Source organism: Doryrhamphus excisus, chromosome 20 (assembly GCF_030265055.1).
Source record: "Doryrhamphus excisus isolate RoL2022-K1 chromosome 20, RoL_Dexc_1.0, whole genome shotgun sequence".
NCBI lineage: Eukaryota > Metazoa > Chordata > Actinopteri > Syngnathiformes > Syngnathidae > Doryrhamphus > Doryrhamphus excisus.
Window position 1 is genome coordinate 5,975,196 of NC_080485.1, and position 27,678 is coordinate 6,002,873.

The following is a 27,678-nucleotide window of genomic DNA, read 5'->3' on the forward strand; positions in this document are numbered from 1 at the left end:
CAAAACCACAACATAAAAAAACAACTACATGCCGTTACACAGAGCGAAACCAGGCTAAAAATAGGTGTTGTCTTAAAAAAAAAAAAAACTATATACATTAGCAAAATGCATGTGTTTGTGTACATTCCGACAAATGTCACTTTGTGGCACCCAACTGTGTTCAAAACAAATTGAAAAAGAAAAAAGGCACGCGCACACAAAAATACCATCTAACGACATAGAAAATAGAATTCTGATGACACGGGTAGTGATATACTTCCTATGCATTTGCGAATATATATATATTTATATTTATTTATACCAAAACATACTGTAAAAGGAGTCAACACACACACACACACACACACGCAATTGATTGTGTGTTTCTATGTAAGTTTAAAAAGTGTGATGTGTTTTGTAGGAAGGCATCATAAATAAATAATAAAGATGGCACACAGTCCATGAAAGGATGCTCTTCGTGTCTTAGCAGTCACTTTTGGAGTTTTGTGCCGCGTCCAAGTTGACCACCTGCAGCTCCGTCAGGTTAGTGCTGCTGCCGCTCTGTGGGCCAATCACCATCTGGAACACAACACAAGCCCGGTCAGCAGTGGAGGGACCTTAAGGTCAGCACAACAGGCCATGAGATGTCACACACGCACACACAATATGGTGTGGAAAAAAATGTTACCTCTTTTTTTTCCATGTTTATCACACTTAAATGTTTCAAATCATCAAACAAATTTCAATATTAGTCAATGACAACACAACTGAACACAGTTTTTAGATGAAACATTTGATGACCTATATGGCCCTCTATGAAAAACAACCTAATAACTGGTTGCCAGTAGCTTAGTAGAATAGTTGGAATTCAGCCTCATTGGAGGGATTGAGCATGAACTGCATTTTAAGGAGTTTGACAAGGCTACTCCAAAGACTTTGCAGTTCTTTGGATGTTGCTGTGGGGTCTTTTGTGACCTCTTGGATGAGTCATCAATGCACTCCTGGGGTAATTTTGGTTCCATGTTTTCATCACATGGGCTGCACGGCGGTCGAGTGGTTAGCGCGCAGACCTCACAGCTAGGAGACCGGGGTTCAATTCCCACCCTTGGCCATCTCTGTGTGGAGTTTGCATGTTCTCCCCGTGCATGCGTGGGTTTTCTCCGGGTACTCCGGTTTCCTCCCACATTCCAAAAACATGCTAGGTTAATTGGCGACTCCAAATTGTCCATAGGTATGAATGTGAGTGTGAATGGTTGTTTGTCTATATGTGCCCTGTGATTGGCTGGCCACCAGTCCAGGGTGTACCCCGCCTCTCGCCCGAAGACTGGGCACCCCCTTCGACCTTCGTGAGGAAAAGCAGTAGAAAATGAATGAATGAATGTTTTCGTCACTTGTGGATAATTGCTCTCACTGTGGTTTGCTGGAGTCCCAAAGCTTAAGAAATGGCTTCATAACCTTTCCAAGACTGATGGATCTCAATTACTTTCTTTGTCATTTGGACCTGAATGTCCTTACATCTCGGTATGATGTCTACTTCACTGTCAGGCTGGTGCTATTGAAGTGATTTCTTGAGAACAGGTGTCGCAGTAATAAGGCCTGGGTGTGGCTAGAGAAATTGGCTGAGGGATAACAAAAGGGGGCAATAACTTTTTCACACAGTTTTCCTCCATTAATCCTAAAAAGTTTCATTTAAAAACTGTATTTTGCACATATTAAACACATATTAAACACATATTGCTAACACAAAGAGGAGGTGTAGTGCATGCTGTGCTACAGGATTTGTGCTTATGAACAAGAAGACTTGAGTGGCTTCTCCACATTCGCACAAGCGGCCACAGCCGACACACGGGGGTGGGGGTGGGTGCTCTGTTAGCGGTGGCAAGGTGGCGTGACATGCTGGTTGCAGAAGGAATATGAGCGTTTCACTTGTGAAATGCAGATCTTGCCGTACTGGGTGAAGCTGCACCGCCGAGACGGGGATCTGCACCGTGCCTGAAGGTGCGGTGAGGAATACCTGCGGTACGGCACCTGGGACAGAGGAAGAGGAGAGAGGAAGAGTCTGCAGTTGCCAAGCGGACATCTACACGGTGAGGGTGCGTTACCTGCGTCTTGGGCTTGTGCGTGGGACACCTGCATGGCCGACGAGCCCTGGGAGAAGGCGTTGAGCACAGCGAGACCCCCGTCGGCCAGCGTGGGCGTGGAGGCGTACATGACCGTGTGGGGGCTGGGGTACATCATGTGACCCGCCACTGATGTTGGCACCGTTGAAGTGACGATGGTTGCGGGGAGACTCACGGTTGCTGCAGGGAGAGGAGGAGCGTCATGCAAGGACAAGGTGTGTGTACAGGCGGCTGCCAGCAGATGGCGCTGATAGCAAGACGTTGGGGCCACTGGTTTCATTTACTACAGGTTTCATTTACTACAGGGAACTCTGCTTTGGTTTCAACAAGGCACAGAAGGAAGAATCCACATTCCTGTTATCACAAAGTGTGTTTAAAAGTACTTCATTATTTTGGTATGCAGAAGCAAGAAAACAATAAAAACCAACTGGGTTCCCTTTTACTCAGACATCAGCTGGAGACCCCCCCCTCCCTTGCTTCATTTGCAGGTTTAACAGACCCATACTGAGTCTCAGTTCTGTTTGTGGTATTGGTGCTAAATAAATGAAAATATGGACTATAATACTGTATATTATCATAATTAATTCATGACATGAATTCATGTCATGAATTCATATCTATATTCTTATTTTATGTTTTTATATTTCTTATCCCATATATCCAGTGTTTCCTCAGTGGGGGCTCTCTGCGCTGGGGGGCTGTTCTCGGTTGGGGGCTGGGGTGTCTCCTCTCGTGGGGCTTACCGACTGGGGTGGCTGGCTGGGAGCTCTGTGGCGGTGCCCCACTGCAGAGCTGCGGGGGCCCCTGCCTACCTGTTGTGTGGTGGCCCCCTGTACTCTGTACTCAGGCAAACAAACTTCTTGTGTGTGTGTATATGTGCCTTGTTGTTGTCTTTCTCTTTTTAAACATGTAAAGCACTTTGTGCTACATTCTATGTATGAAAAGTGCTCTACAAATAAAGTTTGATTGATTGATGTTATTAATTGACTGTATGTGCCTAAATAGCAGTGAAGTCATTAAACAAACACTGCACCGCACCGAAGAGCGGCGTGCATCAGGAGTCAACATACATGTGGAGTTTGTGGAGGCGTGGGACATCTCGGGGCTGCTCTCACTGTTGGGGGTGGACTGGGTGTTGGGGTGGACTTGAATGGCCTGGAGCTGCTGAGGGACACCCGGCCCTGGAAAAGACACACACAGGACGTTATCATATCATATCATGAAGATATGTTATGGGAGCTATGTGCACTTGGCGAATGATTGGGAGCCATGCAATGAACCAGAATAGCAATAGTAGTAGTAGTAGTAGTAGTAGTAGTAGTAGTAGTAGCAGTAGTATCGGTGGCCGTGAGGAGGCAGGTCACCTGTGAGAGAGACAGCAGCAGGGAAGCGGAAGACAGCCTGCTGGCCCTGCTGAGACTGAGGGGTGGCGGCCAGAGTCTGACCATGCTGCCCCTGGAGGGTCAGGGAGTGCTGCTGCAGCTGGCTCAGAGGAATGGTGGGGGTGCCAGGGGGTAGAGGAGTGCCTGCTGAAGGAGGGGGCACGCACACACACACACAGAGGGGAACAGGACTGAATGTGAAAAGCTGCTACAGCGTGAAAAAAAAGTCCAATTTAAAGAGCCAAAGACAGAAGCAGTAAAGATGAGTGGATAGAGTGACCCCCCCCCACCATCACAGCATGAACATATACTTATCAATGAAGGCCACTTCATTAGGTCACCATGTCTTCCAAAAACACACTTTTGTATCATGTTATATTGCATCTTTTTATACTTTACTAAGCTTATTATGATCCATGGTGTGTTTTTGCTTTGGCCTATTTTGCCATAATTGTGGTATTGCAGTGATGATCATACACCTCGTGATGGCCACACCCACTGGCGGTGTGATTGCTGGCTGACGAGAGTCAGGTGAGAAGGAAATTTGATTTGGTTTTCATCAGAAAATATTGGGCAAAATTTGGCACGGAACAAATTCCTCCCTTTGCTTCCTTCATTGAGAGAAATCAAGTACCCTTACTCGTTGCGGACTCATTGTTCAGTATGGGTGCCAAGTAATCCACCATGGGGCCAAAGAAAAGGTGACACGCGCTACTGAATATGATCTTGCCAGGTTGTACAGGAAGTCAACAAATGTTCCAGCTGTTGATCCTGTGTCATGATTTAGAAGAAGACTTTTATTGAAGCACACGTGTGAGTTTTATTTATTTCTAAAATGGCTTATTTTCTCTGAATGAGTGTACAAGTGACTATAGGGGTGTTATTTATTGTCTAGAGGGCTCTAAGAATGGTAAAAGAAAGTCATCAAGAGGTTTTCAAGGCTCTCACTAGACAAATATTCAGTTTCTTTCCTATTCAGAACAAATTAACCAAGATAAAGAAGGGCTTACTGTATTAAAAACAGCTCTCTGACTAAAATATTGTGAAATTAATAACTCTGATATGGTTTCATATCAAATCAAAATGAAGCATTATAATCCTTTTAAAGACAGCCTTTGTGATACAGCTTATTATAGTCTATTGATGTGTTACATTTTTGGCACTTTATAACAGATGGCCATGATTTCATAAACCGGTTCTCGTGTTGCGCTGTGCAGCCTTGCGTAATTAGCATGACTTGACACTGTTTTCCACAATCATTGTGTTTGTTTTTAGCAAATGTGGTTGCATGACACCCTCGCATTTAGTCACATGCTCCCCAAACAGGTGCTGTGGTCGGTCGGGTGTGTTGTTCCAAATGGTGCCGCCAGACAGGTGGCACACAGCAGACCTCTGACGGGTTGGGGTTGGTGTGAGGGAAGGTTAGATAAAGGAGGAGGAAGCAAAGAGACTGAAGATGGAACAGGAGCTGCGTGGCTATTATGGCCCCCGTCAGTCAAAGTCATACTGTGGGCGTCATGTGACTGTTGCGCTGTGGCAGAGGACCAAAAACACAGCGACATCTACAAAGTGATACAGGAGGCTCCAAGAACACACTGCTAGGTAATAATAAAGCCAGAATAATAGCAACCTTTCCATGTCATTAATAAGATGGTTACGCTGCTTCGTTCTTATGACGCCTTAGGGAAGACCCAGGACACGTTGGAGAGACTATGTCTCTCACTGGCCTGGCAACATGTCAGGATCCGTCAGGAGAAGTTTGGTAATGGTAATGGTAATGGTAATGGTTTTATTTCATTTGAACATGCATCAGATTACAGTTGAGTGCATCCCATAATCAGTTCACAGTTCCACATGTCCAAAAGGAGTAGGAAGAAGCAAAGCTTATGAAATCCTACCCCTCCATCTGGTACTTTTACAATCAGTAACTGTTACATTTGTTCACTTCCTGCTTTCCTAATATAATTTTTTTTGTGTTTTTTTGTTTTGTTTTTATTTTTTCACGTACCGAAGTATGAGGTGATATGAGCATCCAATGACATAATGGGTACCATAGTAAGTGTCAATATAGTGATATGTATAGCACATCATGACTGGTTCAAGACTCTTCATCCTTGTATTTAGCAAACATCAACTGCTTGTATTGTTTCTTGAATTGGCTCATCGTTGTGCATTGTTTGAGGTCCTTACTCAATCCATTCCATAGTTTGATTCCACATACTGAAATGCTATGGCTTTTTAACGTAGTCCTAGCATATAAGTGTTTCAAATGTAGTTCTTCCCTGAGATCATATTTCTCCTCTCTTGTAGAGAAGTATTGGATGACATTTTTAGGTAACATTTGACATAAGTTTGACAAGTAGTTGGGGAGACCTGACTTCATATAATATACGAAACAACGTAACACGGAACAGCATAATCCAAGGACCACCTCTACTAAGCTATTAAAATAATACTGGTTTACGTCTCTTAACATTTTGGAGGTGTTGCTTATTCATTAATTAATTTTCTACCGCTTATCCTCACGAGGGTCATGGGGGGTGCTGGAGCCTATCCCAGCCGCAGACAGCTTGGCATTGCTTATGCTAATGACAATTTCCCTTTTTATAGCTTCATAATGAAAACACAAACAGTTGCGTACTCTACCCAACCCAACTACATAGACGAAAAGAAGGGGTAAGAATGCTAACTATACGTTCTCCAAGGCCTTCCAGAAAGGTACAGCATAATAGCTAGGGAAGCCAATGTGGACCCCCAAAAACGCAAACGTCTCAGCAGATCTTTCCTGGGTTTTAATGGGAAAGGTCACGCCTAGTTCGCCACCACAAAAGCTGCCAATTCACTATACACTTCAGTGTCAATACAAGCCATGATCCGTTATTGAATATTCATGACTAATTATGGATGGGTCATGTTGTGCAGCCCTCATTTCCAGCTCCATTGTGCTCGCCCCTTTCCTAATTATTCCTGTCCGACAGTGGAAATCAAAGGGTGTGAGTGTTTGTGGCTCTCTTTGAAGGAGGTGACGTAAACAACTGGGCGAGTGAAGCACAACTGTCTCTGAGAGGACATCTGAGATGTTGGCAACATGACATTTATATTCTAATCAGCTACCAACCATGAATGACACGGTGACTTGGCCAAATACATCATAGCTGACCATTAGGAACAATGCTACTCAAATCAGGAAAACAGTGGAGTACACAAATCTTGCACATACCAGGCATGAAAGTGAAACCACTGGGCAGTTGCATCACCCCCGTTGATGCGCCGGTGGTCTTGAGGACAGTTCCGTTGGCGCTGACGCTGGTGGAGACAGGCGCCAGGTAGTTGGTGATGGGAAAGTTGGGCCCGCTGCTCACCTGCATGCTGGTGGAGGTGGTGGGCACCGTGGCCTGGGCGCTGCTGGTACTGCCAGGTAGGTTGGCTACCGTGAACGTTGGTTTCAACGTGTCCTGAGGGTGAAAGGACACGTCGTTTAGAAAAAGGGAAAAACATCTGGAACAGTCCATTCATACTGTTGGTCACAATCCAACCTCCAGACACAGCCCTGAACAGTTTACTGTACTTTTATTCTGATGGGGACTTTTTAATGCAGTGGTGTGTCATCAATCACACATTCACAAGCCACAAAGCATGCTGGGTAACCCTGTGGTTCCAAAAATGCAACTAATGTCTCAAAAGGAACATAAACCACAAAGTCACAGGGTCAACTTCACCCCTATTTCGACTATGTGTACCTTATTTTGAGAACCTAGGAAAAGACACTGTTTTTGGAGTTTTGAAAACCTGTTACAGTGAGTTACGATTCTTCCAAAAAATGTGTCTTTTGGAATAAAAGCTAGGTAGGATGATTACTTATGTATTTATGTATGCTCATGTGAAAATGTGACCATGCAAAATACATATTTCTGACTCGGAATTACAATGAATATTGTTCAATATTAGGTTCAAATGTCTTGAGAGATACGCAACTATAAAACGTATGGGAACTACTGCTATAGAAGATGCGTGGCCAACAGAAAGGTGCAATTATTAATAAAAGCATTGAAAGTAGCACCAGACTTTCACTTGTGGAGACCTATACTAATACCATTAATAGGGCTTTTCCTCCCTAAAGCCGCTGGGGACATATTATTTTTTTAAAGTAAGCACATTGTTGTCAAGGATCAATGAACGGGCGACAGAAACCAGACGTGACATAAACGAGGTAGTGAAAATAGGCTGGGAACCATCTAATTGCATCCACATGTCCAACTGTGATGTTGGGTCTATTGGACGGCTGCTTTGGCATGCTACTTAAAAATCCACATGTGAAGCCACAAAAGAAAATGATCTGGGAACAAGGAATATGTGCACATTAGTTGGAAAGCTTTCACAGTCCAACACACTTTCAAGTGGCACTAGGTGAAAATATGCAGATCATTGATTATTTCTGCTCAAACCACTCACTCGCTTACGCGGGTTGTTGTGGTGGATGCCGCCGGTGCGATAAGTTAGAGGGGAAATGACACTTTGAGCTCTTTTGAACACATTCATCCTCATCTAATAGTCCAGTTTCGGCTCCTTCTAAACATGCTGACTAAAATGTGTTGCGTTACTATGACAACCCTGACCAATTTAACATCCCCACAAAAGGCGTGCGTGCGTGCACACACAAACGTATGATTGAATGACGTGACGCTAATGTGAGCATCCATTGACGAGCAGAGCAGGATGTTCTGCTGAGTGGGCCGCACAAGAGGAGACAAGTATGAAATCACAAATATTCCACAGACGTGACAAATGCAAATGCAAAATAATGTACTCCCTTGAAGGTAGTAATACGGAGAATCAGCCTGGTATGTAAATATAAACTACACTGTGTAGTATACTACATGGCTTCGAGTCAAATATCTCAACTGGATAAAGTACGGGAACCACTGGTATAGAAGATGCAATGGAAAAGTGCATGATTTTCCTGATTCTGCACACTTTTATTAATAAAAACATTGTCCATATCACCAGACATTGACTTGTGGAAACCTATAATAATAATAATACCACTAATAGGCCTTTTCCTGCCTCAAGCTGCTTTAACCCAGTCGTTCACAAAGGGGCTAACCTCGCCCCATTCTTGCTTGGGAATGACTGAGCATTTCAGGGAAGCTCCTTTTCTACCCAATCATGGCACCCACCTGGTCCCAATTAGCCTGTGGAACATTCCAAACAGGTGTTTGATGAGCATTCCTCAACCACCCCAGCCTTTTTGGAACGTTTGCAGAAAAAAACACCAAAGTTTAGCAGTTTGAACATTAAATATTCTGTATTTGTAGAGTATTTAATTGAATATAGGTTGAAAAATCATTTGTAAATCATTGTATTCTGGTTTTACACATCGTCCAACTTCATTGGAATTGGGTTTTGCAAAAATAAACATAAAACGGATGAATTTACTTCCATTATCTTTTAATAATTGGAAGGTTACCTCTACCAACATATTTCCCATTACACAGCACCAGCAGGAAAAGTAAAGTACGGCAGTGGCAGCATGTATAAAATTAACACACTTCAGCATATTCTGAGTAACCAACGTACAGTATCTGCCATTATATGCAAATAAATAATAAGATTTCTGAATTCTAACTAAAATCCTGAGCATAAAATCTGTTACAAAATAATATTTATGCTGGGTAGCAAAGTCAAAAACAGCTGTCATATAAAATATATATTTCTGTCCCAGTGGCTGTCATAGAAGAATGCTTGTAGACTTAATATAATAGGAATAACCAAATAAAATGAATACTACCATTCATCATTCTGGTAGCCTCTGACACTTTGGTGCACCACCGTAAACTGTCCAGGCGACACTTGTCCGTGTTATTGTAAGGTCAACATCAATTATTGACATTTATGGATCAATTAATCAATGTCAGCATTGCGATGCATCTAAGAATCCATTATTATTATAGCCAGTTATTTAGACAATAATAGTTTCCTCTTGAGGCATTTTCAGTGCATACTAACTCTATAGCGCTTATACAATAAGAGAGTATTTTCCACTTGCTGGCACCATCCACTGAAGGACTTCACCTGGGTTTATAGGACGATGCCACTGTCAAGTTTAGGAGCAAGACCACTAACTGACGGTTTTAACATCCGACTGACTGGTGAGTGAGATCCACCATGGCCTTTTAGCCAATAAGAATATCTCTTTTATTAATCACAGTGCAATGAAATAAACAAGGAGATGCTCTCTCTCTCGATGGCACTCAGAAGATGAATAATGAATCAAAGTCTGCCTTCTTGCCCGTGTGACGCACGCGTAGCCGCACATGTGTGTTTTTGTGCTGTGAGTCACATGGAGGGTACAGTACTGTTGTACACAAGCAAAGTGCTGAGCGCTGAGCGCGGAGTCGATGTGAAGCTCAGGTCTCGGCTCTGCTGAGGGGCCTCTGACAGTTCAAGGTCCTTTACCTCTTTAGTTAAACAGCAGTGGGAAAGTTGAAGAGGGAGGGGCCTCACAAAAGGCCTTCATACTTAAAAGAGGCAAAAGTCACAGCACAAAAAGTCATCATTCATTTACCGCTGAGCGACTTAGTCGGCATATTCAATTTGGCATAGCGCTAAGTGGCAAACACCATCAATCTACACAGTGGGAGTAATATTATCAACACATATTAAAAACATTAATAATATGGATGTATATATTCGCATAGAAGTAGAAAGAGAATGGGGGCGGGGGTGTACCAGGCGAGTTCAAGTGCGGTGACAGTGGCATTTATCACCCCTCCCCATTGTAGCACAGTGTGTGTATGTGTGTATGTGCGTATGTGCGTATGTGTGTGTGGCAGGTCGAGCCGAGCCGGAGCTGTCTAGGATGGGCTGTGGGGACAGGGGACAGGACTGCAAACAGCTGAGGGTACCGACAGCTGGCGGGAAACCCGAGCACCTCAGAGTGGACATTAACCCATTCCCGGCCAGCTGAGGCTGTGGGCGGGCACACACAAAAAAAATCATCTAAGGGTACATTTATTGAACTTCGACCTAGTTAAAATGACCCCAGCTAAACCAATAGCGTAATATGCATGTCAAGCCAGTAGGTGGCCATGTCTAACCCTTCTATTAATATGTGAAGATTTGGGTAAGATACAAGTAGTCACATATATGTGACTATGCTGTGCGTAGTAACAAAGCAGGAAGTGTAGTGCTTGGCTTTGCAATCTTCGACTTGATGCAACTTCCGTTTTCAGCGTTTACAAGAAAATGGTGGTCATGCAGTGTTTAAAAAAAACAAGCAAAACAACATGTTAAGTTATAAGTTAAGTTGTTAAGTACATCTAAGTTCTACGTTTTTTGCAGTTCCCTGCATGGTTCAGCATTCTCCTCATTGGGATGGACTTCAATTCCCAGAACGGATGAAGATACACACACCTGTTTGGTTTAGTGTGACTCCCATAGTTAACGTCCACTAGCTCACTTGCTTCTTTGACCATGTGTCTCCTGTTCAAACGGGCCTCCTATTATTGACTTTTAGTTCACTGTAACAACAGTGCACGGTTAAGATAAGCCAGTTTGTGTTTTGAATTTTTCCACACTATTAGAAGTACCAGAAGTACTAGAAGCAGATGAAGAAGTACAAGTCCAAAGCATGATACTACCTCCACTATGCATCACTGTGGGTAGATTCCCATGCACCACTTCCTTTCAAACTAAACTGCCCATTGGCCTCAATGCTTTGGAAGTAGGGAGGGAGAACCAGGCCACTTAAGCTAACGAATTGGCAGAGTGTGACGTCTGCCAGAAACAATGACAGAAGACTTTACATATCTTAAACAGACCGTATTTGAGCTGTCACTGGCATACAAAAAAATGCTACAGAAAAGCGGATAAGTAAGGAGCGTACAACACATGATGACGAACCATTCATTCAAAGTTTAAGGTGACAGCTGGCAGACGGCTTGGGTGATGGTCGGGCAGCCCATTGTACAGTTTAGCAGTGGCTGGCCGGCCCTCGTCTAATCTCCCATTTGCTGGCTCCCATCTCCCAGCCTGTCACCCAGCCAGCAACATGGAATTTGCGGCTCCATTTGGGACTGCTAAAAAAGGCAAGGCAGCCCAAGTGGAGGAGGTGCAGCCAATGACTGCTGACCTGTCCAGTTGCTTGCTGTAAAATAAGGAGGTGGAGGGGTGGGCGATTGTGTGTGTGTTGGGGTTGACACAATGTTACTTTCCTCCCCCTCCAACATAAAAAAAAACTCTCTATTACCACCTTTACTCTTTACTTTTATTCTGTGATAAGAGTATCAATAATTGCACTGCAATATCTCCATGGTCTTATCTGGTTACCTGACATGCACCACCATCAGCAGGAGCAATGTGCACACTATTCATATAGCGCTATGGACTCATAGAAATGAGATACAAACTCAAGAAAATGTATCATCCAAACAATTCTCTCAAGTGATGGAGAAAAACACTTGTCACTTCTTGACAACTGCAACCTGGTTCTGGAAAGACACTTAAGATGTCACATGGATGGATGGAAACCATTAAAAATACTCTGGAAAAGAAGTGCTTCAAAATTAAAGCCAGCCAGCCAGCCACATCCTATGGTAGATTATTATAATTTGTACATCAAAATGCATACATAAATACAGGATGCACACACACGCACTAGTGAGTTAGTTTAATGTTTCAAAACAACAGCAACCTCACTTCCAACTTGATTTCTCCCAAAATTGTCCAACTAAAATTGTCTCATCCTCCCAATTCTCTGTGCAGGGTGACATTTTGGCAAAACATGCATTCCCTACGATGTTGACTGTTTTACTATTTGTCTGAAATACACAACAGTACTATTATTAAACCCTTAAGTCTGACCCCATTATTCGGACTAATTTGAAATTTCTCACACAACTGCGACATTAAGGTGTTTAGCACAATCATGAAATTTGGTAAACACCTTCAGGGTGCAGAGAAGCACATGTGTATAAAATTTGAGCAACATTGGTTGAAGAACTTGGCCGCTATCAATCAAAACGTCTTTGTAGGGACACATGAAGGACTAATTGCCCAGAAGCCATTGATCTAATGGTTAGGAAACTTTGAGGGCATCTGTATTGCATGCATCCTAGCATGCTTTCCAAAGCATTTTGAGAACAACCCATAGGGTGTCCCACAAATGTCATTTACAGACTATGTAGTTCTGTGGTAATGTAGGGAAAATGGGTACACGGACACTTGCTATGGTACCTTCAAAAAGCACTCTATGCACACATACAGAATCTGAAGGGCTTGCATCTCTGGATAGATGTTCTTATGATTATGTCATATGTGTTAACAGATTCGACAACCCTACTTAAGACCTAACCTCTGCGTTTTCAAATGGGAACATGACATTTGGGCTCTTCTATCTGATAATTCATTCATTATGCTCATCAGATACTTTATGGATTATTTTTCCAAATGCTGACATCACACGTTACAAGGTGAATTAAACCAAATACCGCCATATCAAAAGGCACAAGTAAATAAACAGCATATCTACTGAGCTACGGAATTTAGGCATTTGCAGCTTGAATTAACCTAAAAGGTGTTTGCTTTCACTGAGCAGATTGCAAGTCATTCATCGATAGTGCCTGCAGACACAGGCAATTAAAATGAAGGCCGGTACAAGAATACAAATGTTATAATGATTTATCAGTTACAGAGATTTATCCTTTTCCCGGTCTAAGGCATGACTACTTTGCTAATTTTTCACAAGGGACACAGAATAGAACAAAGTGCATGTCTAGGTCTTTCGATGCCTGGTGAATGTCTCTACAATCGATTAATCTACGGATTTATGGCTGATTCTCATCGATCCAGGAGGCTGCAACTGATTCAGCCCTACCTCTCGCTTGTCAACCTGGATATCCGATCGTATCGCTTTATCGCTCACAACTTGATTTTATCTGTGTTTATATGTCATTGATGTGTGGATTCATACAGAAATGTATTGACAAAATGCACAGAAGAATATAAACCATGAAAAAAAGGACATGCACCACACACAAAAAACAATCCATGTAGATGAAACAATGTCCTTTGCGGTAAGTAAAGTAATGTTTCAGGCAAACACCTGCAAACTGCCCCACTTCGTCTCCTTCCATATGATTTAATGAGCTAGTCATACTGCATCAAACCATGTCTGCCTCACTAATCTTCTTGGCCCCTATCTTTTTTTCTTCTCTTCTTCCCCCCGCTATCCACTTCAGACTGAACTGTTTAGACAAGTTTGAACTGTATGACTAATGAATAGTGGCCAGACACAGCAGAGGTACACGCTCTCAACTATGAAACCTAAATGATCCGTGGAAATGACCTAGTGAATATGTGAGGACAATATGCAACAACGTATGCAGCAGCGTGACACCTCTGAGTCATGACTTAGTGCTACAAATGATTAAACTATGTGCAAGAAAGTTAAAACAGAGGTTAAACTGACCTTAAATATCATTCAGGTGTTCTATAAACATCACATATGGTAGAACAGACGGCTCGTAAGCTGATGAGAATCAGATGGGAGGGCTCAAATGCTGATGATTACAGCCTTCTCGCAAGAATGAGACAAGAATTGAGCTGAGACACCCCTTTAACTCAAATACATTTTGCTTTTACCTTATTTACTGTGACGCATTTTCTGTCTAACATGTATGTGAATAAGTTAGACACAAGTAGTTGTGCATAAGTACATATAAAATTACATTCATATATAAATTATGGCTGTCAACTGACCAGGGGTGTCACTAGACTCACTTCACAAGACGAGATGATTCAAGTGGTGGATGTGGTTGCTCGTATTAATTTCCCCGGTTCTGTGCCACCACGGGAAACTTGTGCATGGCAAGTTTTGCACTCAGCTGCAATGTCTGCATGCTGAATACAACCGTTTCTGCTGAAGTTCTGCTGTGGAAACTGGAATGGACAGCTTATATCGGAGTGCCAAACAATGTTTTTTTTTTTTACAGATATCGGACTTATTGAAGCGGGCCTGTTGCAGAAAAGCCACAGACACAAGAAAAAAACACCTGTGGAGAATTAATCGTGTTATGCTACCAAACTGAACTCTGGGACGGCAAACCACAGTATGAGACTGATGTTCACTAGAAAGATCTGATCAGGACAAGGATGATGCAATTTGTATAGCTTTTTTCAGTGAGTGCCGTACACAGGCCACACACGTCCCCCAAAGTCGTAACAGTGAAGGGGGCAGGGGTCACTACTTAACACCTAAATAGAAACCACATAAAACTGGACAAGTGTCACTCAAATGTTCCCATGGTGTCCAATCATATCAACATCCATAGCTCTCCTCCATATCGCTAAATGAGTGGTGGGGTCGGTGGGAGGTGGGGAATCACAGGGCTCTAAAGACAGCTGCAGCTTATAAGGAATGTGAGGGGCCTCAAGCCAAGAAAGCAAGCAGGGAAACCATACCATATATGGAAACAGGCGCAATCTAAATTTTATCAATGAGCTGAGCGGGCATGAGAGTGGCTTAACATGCGAAGCTTGGTCTCCCATCCTTGACGGCGTATGTACGCATTAGTGAAGGCCTTGGAAAAACAGCATAAAGGCATCATCCATCAGGAGAACTTAAGCTGCCCAAACAGTTGAGCGTTTTTAAAGGTGCGGACACTGAAGTGTGTCTGCTGATTGATTGGGTTGCATCACTACTAACGCTATAGCACTATAGCAAACAGCAGCAACTGCATGATGCAAACTAAGCTCATTTAAAAGGATACATTCATTTGTAGCTCTTCATTTTTATCTACACAACAAACACCGGCTCATAATATATCAAGTCGTTCCTGGAAAACCCCCTTTTCTGATTGGTCAATTTTAGGTAGTGAGCCAAGGGCCAGAGAATTTGTGCACTTTGTCCTCGAACGTCATAGATGGGGCCTCCCTGGAGAAGATAACTGTGGAAAAAAAACAGCTGGGTTGATCGAAAATAAATATAAACACAAAAAATTATGGAAAGAGTTTGGAGTTGCTGTCCATTGCGCACATAGATTAATTGCTTTTTTTTTTTATCAGACAGGATAAGCTCCAGTCTCCTTGTGACTGTGAAAATGTTCTGTGGCAGGGCTACGGGATGTGTGTAAATGTATAATGGGTGGATGGATGGATGAATGGAGGCACTGCATGCTTGTGCATGCATGCATTAGTATCGTTCCAAACCAAAGCAGACAAACGCCAATGCTTTTCAGGATACTGTAGCTCAAACCACAGCAAACACACACACATCTCTATTCTAATCCACCACACTGGTCCACTTAGAGCCTTAGAGCCTGTTTACACCAGGCAGTACAGTTTGACTGCATTTGATACGGTATACACATTGTTGCATTTCTATTGTCAAAAGATGTCAAGGGTACCAAAATAACTTATCTGTATTGCCCCAAAAGGTGTGAAAAACAAATTGCAATCCTTTGATTGGTTGACATTTGGACAACCAAACAAAAGTCATGCATATTTTGAATAAACACTGGTAGCAGTGATGACAGCATGGCAACACAGTTAGTAAAACTGTTTGTTGTTTCTTACAGTGAAAGACTGTGCATACTCGTCTGTGTCTACTCTCAGTTGCATTGTGAAAACACAGCGGTACTTGCAACACCGATACAACCAGATTAAATATCCAACATGATATTCCCTGGTGCTGTGCTAAACACGCCATACCTGGAGGAAAAACACAAGGCAGCTTGCAGTGATTATTATCCTCCATGAAGTCTGTGCTGAGAAGGATTTTTGGAAGGTAAACTCATGAGTTACAGCAAACAGAATACAAATGACCCAGGATATGGCATGTTACAGAGCAAAGAGCACAAATGCAACATGACATCACAGAGCGGTCAACAAAGAGCACCACTAGGGAGGACTAATCCACTGGTAAGACATAAAAATGTGCCATTGTCAAAACACGTATGATTGGGATAAAAACTATACCCAGAATGAACAAGTAAAATTAACAGAAGACAAAGGTGTAACATCACACTATTTACAGTAAATACAACTCAATATCTGAGACAGAGATCTTCATCCATAGAGTCAGCCATTTGTGAGGGGGAAGTAGCTGAAGAACTACTTAGATACTTTTAAACTCCAAAGTGATCATTTGAATTTTGAATTGATGAACCTACAGCAGACAGGGACCTTTTGAATTTCGAGATGGAAACGTAGTCTTGTCTAACAGAAAAGAAGAATAGGAGAAACCAAACTACCATATAGAAACCGAAGTGGTCATCCCACTAACTACTGAGCCAGATGAAATTGAAAAGAGCATGTACTGTTTTGTACATGGAAAATGACGTCAAGCAGCATGTACCGCTGGAGTTCACCGGTTCTAGATACTATTGCGTGGACATCACAAACGACTATGTTTAAAAAAGTTAAAATGTACACAAAGATGAAGTTCTCACGCTAACAGACGACATTTCTCAGGTGGAGGCAAGGGGTGCAGAGGCTATGTCAGACAATGAACAAAACACAGATGAAATTATGGGATGTGAAGTTCTGCACCCCCTTATGAAACACATGTGTAAGAAACCCTGAAACTAAAAACAATGTCTGTGTTAGCCATGCATCTTCTACCAAGTTGAAAACAAAACACTGACTTTCAGGAGCAGAGTTGATGGGATTCAATACAAAACTAAAATTTACCATGGAAAGTCACAGGAAATAACAAAAACTAGTATAACTTGCAATATCTCGGACCTGACAAACAAAAAAAAAGAATTTGACTTATTACATGTAGAAAGAGTTGATGATATAGCGCTATTCAATGTACCCAAAGCACTTGACAGTGAAGTGACTCCATTATTTATTCACTCCTCAGTCCCATACTGGTGGTGGTCATCTACATCTGTAATTATGGCTGCCCTGGGGCTGACTGGCAGAACCGTGGCTGACTATTTGCGCCTAAGGCCTTTTCGGCCACCATCGAACATTCATTCACCGGGGGCAAAAAAATGAGATGAGGATGACACGAGTGTCTGAGGCTGCAACTACAGCTGCAACTTCTTCCTCCTCCTTCTTCTTGCTTTTCCCCATGCAGAACGTTACGTCAACATTTCGCCAGGATAAAACAGAGAAATTGCAGGTAATCAAATATGGGGCAGATCCCGCGGGTTGTGCAGAAGACCAGGCCCATGTTATGTTATGTTTGACACTTGCATTTTGGCATCGACTTTAAAGAATGCTACAACGTTGTCTGTTCATGAAGTTAACAAGCTAATCCATAAGATGGGGTCAGAAAAGCTGACTTTGATGAAAGTACACAGGCAGGGACCTCAATTGCTCTTGTAGAAGAAAGAAGGATGTTCACTTCTATAGTGACAGTCCAAGAAAGTCCGACATGTGGTTTGCCATGTCAGATGACTTTCTGAGCTCACTAATGGAAATGCTACACTTAGTGCTCCTCCACTGATCTGTGTTACTGACAATCACTCTCTGCTTGATGCACTAAAATCTGCAAAGCGGATCACAGAGAAAAGACTTCGATTGGAAATAAGTAGCATTAAAAGAGCACAATAACAAAAAAAAAATCGAAGAGGTGCTTTGGTCAAATAAAAAGCTCAACTTGCTGACTTGCTGACCCTAGAAAGGGGGCATTAAAAGCATTAAGTGAAGGACTGTATCTGAAATAAGACTATAAATAAAACGTGCTATCGTTCCTGTTGTTACTGTTTTGTTTATTTTTGTAGTTTTTCACAACAGGAGATTCACCATTCACCAGAAGGGTGTGCTTGTGGGGACAGCAAAGAAGTTGGAACCCCGACCCACCAGGCACTAACTACAAACAGGCTCATTAGTGAGCTCAGAAACTCTTGCCATCTGACATGGTTAGTGTTCCTAACCAACATCCAAAATGTTGGATGTCATGTATTGTTACCGTGTTCCTCTGCTTTGTTGAATTATTGGTGGGATGCACATAATCTTTTATCCCTTTGTTATGTTGCAATCAGTGGCAATGTGGGAATTTTTGTAGCATATCAACATATGACACTGTGGTTAAGATGATGTTGTGGTTCCCTACAGTGCTTCTTCTTTGGGCCCTGACAAATATAATGGCTTTGTCTCTTACTAATGTGAGAGTTTATGAGTCAGACGAGTGCAAAAGCTTAACACTGAGGTCCCAGAAGACGTCAGTGACATAAAATGTCCATTAATGCAAATGAGTACCTCTTTCAATGAAGAAGATAACAATAGAGATGCCTAACTTTGGTTTTAGCAGCTCTGCCTCCCGTCCATAGCCAAAGATAAACATGGAGGCTCTTCATATAGAAGACTGCGTGTTTCTCACCCTAACACAAACCAGATCTGCTGTGATTTATCTCGAGGAGTGTTACGAGGCTTTCCTGGAGGAGAGGTCAGCGGGGTTCAGAGCAGCAGACAAGTTACGTTTTGTTATCCTGAGGGATAACACTCCGCATCTTATCTGTCTCATCCACAGTGGAGGGCGCTTCGACTTTGCACTGAGAATTTTGATTTCATTAAAGAGAAATTATTTTGTGCTTAAAGTCAAAGTGCAAGGGAGATACCAAGATCTCACACACACACAACAGCTAAAGGTTTAAAAGTATGTTTATAGTTGGACATATCATTTTCCATAGCGGCTGGTGATCATTATTAATGTAGTTATAAAGCCTTTTGTGGAGTTTATTTTTTTCTTAGTTCTCCACACAGAAAATGATGTCTGCATTCATGCAAAACACGAGGCAAATGTGAATTATTGGTATCCAATTATGGGTTAATTAAGCCCCTTTTTAGCACAGTTCAGTACGGTGTGGATTACTGAACCCTGGCTTGTGAGGAACATAACACAGCAAACATAAACAACAATCCTTGTTGTTTAATAATGGTTTTTATATGAAGTTACGTTTTGTTGGAGAATGAAGACACATTTTGTGTTCTACCAATACATTATAATTGTTGTAGGTCAGAGGTCTCCAACCATTGGTTAACCAGATCGATTTTAATTCATTACATTGAATACCTTACACATTAAATACCTTAGAAGCCGTGGTGTATTACAGTAAACCTCGGATATATCGGACTCGGATATATCGGAAATTCGCTCACAACGGACAGATAAAAAAGAACCAATTTTTCTGTAATGTATTTCCAATAAAAATTCATTGCATATATTGGATTTTTTATAACGGATTTCGCCTATTTTGGACAAAATCTCCAGTCCCGTTCCAATGCATTTCCATTAAATTTCCCTCGCATATATCGGATGGCTGCATCGTGGCGCTCCGATTCGCCGAATCGTGACAGGCCGCTATACGACATCATTTGCAGTGTTTGCAGCGTTGCCTGCGCGTCCAGGTACATTGGAAACATAGTCAAGGAAGTGCCTTTTTACAACGGATAAAATCCGATTTACGCATATACTGGATATAAATCCGATAAATGCGTAAAACGGACATTTTCCGGTATACGCATATAACGGATTTCGCTTATATCAGACAAAACCAGTGGGAACAATTGAATCCGATATATCCGAGGTTTACTGTATAAATATGTGAGTAACTGCTGCCTAAATTCAGCTATTTTTACTGATGAAAACGCTAAACATGATTGTCATTATACAGAACATATATTAATAAACAGATCATCCATTCATTTTCTGGTCACATGTGAGCTCAAGCCTATTTAACCCATCCCAGCTGACTTCAGGTGAGAGGTGGTGTACACCCTGGATTGGTCACCAGCCAATCACGGGGAACACATAGACAGCCAACCATTCACACTAACATTCACACCTACTGGACACAATTTAAAGTCTCCAATTAGCCTATCACAAATGTTTTTGGACACGTGGGAGGAAGTCGGAATGAAAACATGCAAACTCCACACAGATGCCCGAACAAGAGATTCAAACTATCGATCTCCTGACTGTGAGGTCAATATAGAGATCAGTAGACAAATACTAATATTGTTCCATATTTGAACATTCACCTTTTATACAAATAAATCAATAGAAAGAAAGAGATGTTCAATACAGAGAAACATTAACACCCCACAATGTAAAGACAGAGATAAATAAATAACACCTTATATCCAGTGTGCCAAACACCACCCTTTAAGTCCAGATAAGTTAGTTTGGTACCCTACAGCCATAACAATTCCATATCAAACTACAGCAAACTCTACTGCGTGGTGGAAACAGAGCTTTAATGACTCACCTTAGTGTCGCCCATGCTCTCCGACTCAGACACCTGGTAGGTGAGGTCCGTTTCCTCAAAGCCCGTGGCACTCATGCGCTGGTCAGTGGAGGGGTCGGAGCGTGGCGGTGAGTCCGGCGAGTTGAGGCATGTTTGGATCAGAGCTTTGCCCGTCTCACTGGTGATCATGGGCTGGAGTTTACGAGTGGCAAAAGTGTATACGTGACCTGTTTCGCTGGCCACAAGCAGCAGAACTTGGGTTCCCGTCAGGGTGGAGAGCTCATAGGCCTGGGGAGGACAGGGAGGAACATGTAAACACATTATTCACAAAGATATTAAACCTATTTCCAATTGAAAAGTAAACGGATGCAGAAGACCCCAAAGTTGAACATCTGGAAACCAACATCCTAGTCAGGAAAGCTAAAAATAGCACATTAGTCACATATGACGCGTAGTGCAAATGAAGCTAAAATAACACGAGATAAGGCTTCCAGAATAGTGTGTGATACCGTTGAGAGACTGATTGCAGCAGAGCAGCAGCCTGCACAGGAAGGGGGAGTGGCGGCAGGCCAGCCAGGGGGAGAAGACATGATTGGCTGCAAACCACGAGGCCACCAGCGCACTCCGCATCTTTGTAATACATAATACAGCATGCAGACGCTCAACCCTCCCAGCGCGCAACACAACATAAACACACGATGAAACATGCCGAGGCTGCACTCGGGATGAACTTGCGAAGCCGCCTTTATAGTATCTAATTGAGTCATCACTTAGGTGGAGGATGTGTGTGATCCTGCCAAGACACTGAGCCGTCACCATCACCTAACAGAACCTAAATGCTTTTTATTACGTCGTTTAATAATTAGAACAATGCTGTTGGCTCAATGATCACAGATCCATTGGAGTTTAAGAACCATGAAGAAACATGGAGTCTCCTGCAACCAAGAAGAAGCTTCAATTAGCACTGCAGTGGTGAGAAAACGATGCCAAACTGCGTCTGATGGTGAACAGCCAGGACAGAAAAGGACTAATTTGTCCCTTACAATGTCTTGAATCATTTTCCTCATATAAATATTCATAACTGCAAGCGGTTTGGGGGAGGGGGTCAACTTAATTAGTTGCCAAACAACTCTTAGTCATAAAATACAATGAATGTATCATCATCAAGTACAGTTCAACAACCTAAGAAAATCTATGTTTGCCTTGGTTTCGTATTTCTAAATGTGGACTCAAGTGTCCAGCTTGGATCACATCATCAGCATCTTATTAATGTTACATTATCGGTCTCATTAAGCTGTCACTGGACCTGAGCCCAACTGAAGAGATATTAATGACACAAACTGGGTTAAGCAGCAGACATACTGTACTTTGAAAACTCTAAGGTCAAACACTGTCTGTTCTGGGACACTGGCGGAGCTCCAGTTTCTTTGGATGTCAGTGCAATTTTTATTTTTATTAATCGGTTTCAGGGTCAAACCGTTATCATCATTATACTTCTATTAACCGTTTCTTTATCATTCTTACGTGTAAGTGTAAAAGGAAGTTAACTACTACATTAAAATGTGAATGCACCGCACCATAGGTGATGACACTGGGAAGCTATTTGAATCATTCCCCGCAAACAGTGTTTCTTCTTTGTGTTTGCCTTTTTATGTTCTTCTCTAAACACTTCTTGTTGAGACTGGTCCTTTTTTGGAATAAGCACACTCTCTAAAGTTATCTGAGTGAGGTCTCGCAAGACATGCATCATGTCTTGCATGATATTATGCATAATGGCAGACCAGGCCTGTCAAGGCATGACAAATAAAAAACAAACTTGGTCATTTTGCCAGCCTCTATTTATTTAGGTCCCAATTTCCAATGGACATTCCAATTGCAATGTTAAATATGCTTGAGAAATTAAAGTTACTTTTGATACTGTGTACTCACATTATTATACTGCAGTAGATATTATCATCACATTGGTTCACATTCGTGGTTCATGTTCTGGATTGCTGTTTGCTAATATTTTTTTTTTTAACAGCATGCATTGTGTTCTGCGCCCTGATTGGCTGAGGGACTGTTGATCATTGTCAATTAATCTCCTCCCTGCCTTCCTGTATAGTACAGAATTTACATAAATGTTCCATCACTAGCAGTGTAACTCTGAAGTGCTCTATGTTTGCAAGTTCTATCCCGACAAAATGGCGATGTAATGTTCTGGACGGGGAAAAGCAAGAAGAAGAAGGAGGAAGAAGTTGCAGCTGTAGGGCACCATTAAGGAAGAAGGAAGGAGGAAAATACTTAAGACATATATGGGAAAATACGACAACAGGAGCAATATGTTTTAACAAGGACACAAAAACGCTACAATACAGCGGAATGGTGCCAAGATGACGAAAAAGTACGGTCCAAGCAGTGAAATACACGTGAGTCACTTATGAATTTATTGTGTCCAACCTCATAGTTTAATCATTAAAATTAAAATTAATGTTGAGTGTTTAAACAAGCCTGTCTGAGAAAAGTGTATAGAATGTATGATGAAGGGTTTTACAGCCTTAAAGGATATACTGTATAATGACTCTAAAAAAAATAAGTTTGCAGATTTCACTTATTGTGAGCTATTTTGCAAACCTATCCGCCACATTGTAAAGTAATTTATCGGCATTAATTTCTGGGACAATTATAGTCCAGCAAAATGTGACAGGCCTATTGCAATCCATTTTATTGAAATCAGGGTCACAAATAACCTCCTTCAAAACACACAATTTACTGGAATCCTTTGATGCTTACTAAGTTTAATTCTCATGATGATGGCTCAAACTATGTTAAAGGTGTATTGTTCCTGAATATGTTGGTGAAATTCACAGTTGCATTAAGAATGTTTGACTTGTAATCATTCCATGTCAAGACATGCAGCAGTTTCTTATAATAACTAGACATTTACAATTGCAATGTTGATGGTAGGCTAAAGAATACCCCCAAGCTTAAAAAACATGCTTAAAGTTACAATGAAGTACATCACATGTTTACGCTTGCACAATTCAACATGACTGAAAATGAGTAGGAAGAAACAGGTCTTACTTAATCCCCTTCTTCATGTGTAAACGATGACTTATAGTTTGTTTCACTTCCTGTGTTTAAGAGGTACCAGGTCGGACTGCATAACATCCTTGCTTGGAATAGAGATGGTGATTCTCTGGGAGTTTTTACACACATAAACACATACTTTCTGGACCTTGTGCATTTGTTTTAAAGAAATCACACTGTTCATTAGTTATTATCACTATTATTAGACTCCTCTTTGTTATGCTTTAAAAAACTTCCAATGTTTTTTTCCTTATTAATGGGAAGGATAAATAATAAATGCTTTTTTCCATTTTGCGTCTTTTGTATGTATGTAAGTATGAATGGCCGATGTACAAAAAGCACAAGTCTGAAAACCAATGCCCTACTGAGGGAGTGGCAAAAAAGCTTTGTTGCTGCTACAAGTAGGAATACAAAAATATTGGGGGGGATCAATGTTGTTAATGACAGACTTGGCCACTTAACGACAAGCAACAAATTGCATCATGCAAGATCTCCCTGCAATAACCACAAACGTTCAAAGCTTCAAAAGCAGACTAATCTTTTGATCCTGCAAATACTTAAATCACATACTTTTTCCATCTCTGTGATCAACTCAACACTTTCTCCATTCTCACAGTGTTTCAAACGCTGTTCGTGTTTCCAAGAGCCTACATGAAGAAACCTCAGTTACCACGACAACGATCTGAGATACACAGAAAAAGAAGAGGAGGGGGCGAAAAAAACGAGAAATGCAGCACACTACACTGTGTGTGTGCTGAAAAGATGACAGTCAAGATGATTTTAATCAACAGCTGACACAGCAAAGAGCTTCAGTGTGATACCTGCACGACTCAGTGTTGATTGTTCTGATAAAGTGCATGGACTCATTCTGCACCGGGTCTCAAAGCCATGCGAAGCCACTACCACTGTATACACAATGATATCCCAATGTACAGAGTCCATTATGGTATGCAATAACAGCCTGCCGCTCATGTGGTCTGTCCTCTGGTGTGTGTGTCCCTGAGGTTTAGTCAGCTGTTGGCATCTAAAGGCCTGCTGCCGCTCGCCGCCACATGGCTGCCGCCTGCGAGCATCGTGCTGCTTCAGTGGCACAGGGAACAGCCTGTGCACCCAGGGCAATACAGGCAACCGCTGAATGCATGACTTGATTCTAATACTCAACCCCGCAATACCATGCACACGACTGCAAACTCAATAATACATGTCCATCTTTGCACGTGTAAGTAAAGTACGCACCTGGTCATTTGGTACTTAATGTGCATGCACATTCAGGCAATGTGGGTGCCACAGGATGTGTGTGATAGTTGGGGGTGGCCATGGTCATAAATAGAAGTGTCATTTGCCCGTGTCTATTTGAAACCCACCGCATGGCATGCACTCTCTCGCGTAACATTAAAAGCATTGATAATGCTTTTATAGCTTATGAATAACTGCTTTTGAATGTCATTGATGGTTTGTACGGTGTTGTGTGCCACAACCCGACTAATGAATGAATGCATGAATCAAAATACCAATTGGCCATAACATTAGGTACACCTGCATCATCTAATGAGAATCAATACAGGACACAAGAATTATGCTCATATAAAAAGACAACTATCAGTTTTATTGTTTTTTTAGTAAGCAGTGGTATGTAACTGCACTACACTGCACTTCTCTGTATAAATAAAGTGACACAAATGTTAGGGTGCATTCCTTTCTATGGCAGATAGCATATCAGGTGTTTTGGTCCATTAGTGCAGGCAGACTTAGAGGCATCTCCCACTGTTTGGTTCAGTCCTGTTGGTCCTAGAATGCACTCACACTTGACTAAATAAACCGTACCAGCAGAGGAAACTGATCCGAGTCTGTATTAACCAGTGGAACACAACCTTAGAAGCATTTTTCAGATGATGCGATGCAGTTCTCCTGTAAATTACAACCAAAAAATACAGTAGGCTGTGCAAGTATGTAAAGTATGAGTATGTAAAGGCATTTTCAGTAGTTCATGCATGGATTTCATTAGATTGTATTTGTTTACCTAATGTGGTGCAGGAGTGACACTTGAAAATGACTGCAGCACTCACCTTCTTCATAATGCCAGTCTTCCTCTTGCTGAAAGTGGTGTAACGTCTCAACTTGTTGTCAATAAATTCCATCTTTATCTTGACGCGACCACGTGTCTTCTTCCCGGGCTTGGCCCCAGCAACCCCTCCGGGAACCAGGCCGTAACCTCCGGGAGCGACTCCCACCTCCTGCCCCGTCACGGCGGCTTCCATCTCCGCTCTCTCCCGCTTCACCCCTCTCCGGTTGTCCCCGAGTGGTTCGTCATCATCCCCCGAGTCCGAGTCATTGTCCGAGCCGCTGCATAAAGGCACCGTCTCTCTGTCCGGGTCAAACCTGGCTCCGTGAGGCAACACAATCCCTGCGTTCAAACCCACCATGCTGCCCTGGATGGCTGTCTGAAGCGGGCTGACTCCTGTCCCGTTCCCGGACCTCACACCTCGCGGACCCCCTGGACCGTTCGTCCCCAGCATCCCGATGGTCTCTCTGGTTCCGTGCCGCGCGACACTCTCGCTGAGCCCAAGAGAAGCTTGCCCTGTTCGGATCAAGACGGGACGAATCCCGCCCGCCACAACGCTTGAACCGAGCCCGACGGTACCTCTACCTGATGCTGACGCGTTTCCCAGTGGTGCCGTCCCAACCTGGCTCGGTAACATTCTACGTACTGGGGCGACTGTGTTGACACCAGCCCACAAAGCTGGAGCTCGCTATCTGGTAAATGACTGACAAACCGCATGTACCAATGGGTCACACAATGCGGGGGGAGTCCAACAACAACAACAAGGGAAAGAAAGTTCGCTAAGTGATGCTGCCCAGCGGGTCCTCGGCAGCCTCCACAATTGTCTTCGTCCTCTTCTATGGACAAACTCTCAGCACTTTCTCTAAAAGGACAACCCGGAAAGCGACCACCATGTTGCTCCGCCATGTTATGTAGTCCGAGTTGTGAACGGAAACTAATGGAAACTTGACTTAGCTAGTGACAAAAGCGTACTCTATATTCTCTAAAGATCACCATATGCATTCTTTTATGCTTTAAAATGAAATCAAATCCAACATTTTAGACCAGAATGTAGGGCTGCGGAGTAATATGACAACAAGAGAACTACCTTCCTCCTTATAAAGAGATACTGCGTTTCCTTATTTGGTGTTGTCGCTCCTTATTTGGTGAGTCACAGCAGTGTCTCCGGATTGGCCGAGGGTTATCAGAGACGTGCATCCATTGGCCGAGAGGCGGCATATTAGCATAAATACCAACATGGTTGCGCTACTGACAACGTCACTGTGGCAGAGGAACCAAAATAACAAAATATTGAAGGTTTATACTGCCCATTGGTTATCAGATTAATTTACTCAAAGACTAATTGTTCACAAAGATGCCCCATAGAAAACTAATGTCAACATGTTATCACAGTCTTTAGGTGAGTGCTGTCCAAAGTGTGGCCCAAAGGCCATTTTTTTGCCAGTTAAAATATTGACATACTATGAACAACACATTGAACCCAGCGGATAGCATAGATAGATTCATCAATACTGTATATCCCATTTCCAAGCATGTCCTTACTTTATGTTTACATTATCTTAATGCGCAGCTAATTACCAAAATACCAGTGTTAATACTATGCGACGCGTAGCATAACAAATGAACGCTATTCCAGTAGGTGGAAGAAGGTACATAATTAACCTGTGTATCCACTTGTTGCCATTCACACGTCATGATAGCTTTAGTTGTGTACTATGGGAGTTTTAACACCGCCCTCTAGTGGCAAGTTGGGGAAGTTACACTTGGACGGTAGCTGAAAGGAAAAGAGAAGTCATCGAATCAGGTCAGGTTACATAAAAGTTGTAATCGGTTATGTGCTACAATGCTAAATAGAACTCACTCCCCAA

At 42.4% G+C, this 27,678-nt stretch overlaps 1 protein-coding gene across 7 annotated transcripts; it reads right to left on the bottom strand.

Moving 5' to 3' along the window:
* Positions 1-64: 64 nt before the first annotated feature.
* Positions 65-26,673, bottom strand: srfb (serum response factor b). Of its 7 annotated transcripts, none has more exons than XM_058057962.1 (8): positions 25,815-26,673; positions 20,734-20,967; positions 6,702-6,936; positions 3,464-3,628; positions 3,170-3,280; positions 2,082-2,279; positions 1,931-2,007; positions 65-558 (listed from the first exon to the last, which is right to left on the bottom strand). In XM_058057962.1, exons 1-8 carry the CDS (start codon positions 26,445-26,447, stop codon positions 463-465), a joined length of 1,749 nt encoding a protein of 582 aa, XP_057913945.1. In that variant the 5' UTR covers positions 26,448-26,673; the 3' UTR covers positions 65-462. The 7 variants fall into 7 exon arrangements, with proteins under 7 accessions (XP_057913945.1, XP_057913944.1, XP_057913943.1 ...); XM_058057961.1 differs by having other exon boundaries at positions 3,464-3,625; positions 20,701-20,967; XM_058057960.1 differs by having other exon boundaries at positions 20,701-20,967.
* Between the last annotated feature and the right edge of the window lie 1,005 nt (positions 26,674-27,678).

Excerpts from the sequence above, each read along its gene's own strand:
- srfb (XM_058057960.1), bottom strand. The coding sequence starts at position 26,447 with ATGTTACCGAGCCAGGTTGGGACGGCACCACTGGGAAACGCGTCAGCA. Across the intron at positions 20,968-25,814 it reads AGACTGGCATTATGAAGAAG|GCCTATGAGCTCTCCACCCT; the intron begins GTGAGTGCTGCA and ends TGTCCTCCCCAG. Across the intron at positions 3,629-6,701 it reads TGGTTTCACTTTCATGCCTG|CAGGCACTCCTCTACCCCCT; the intron begins GTATGTGCAAGA and ends CCCCTCCTTCAG.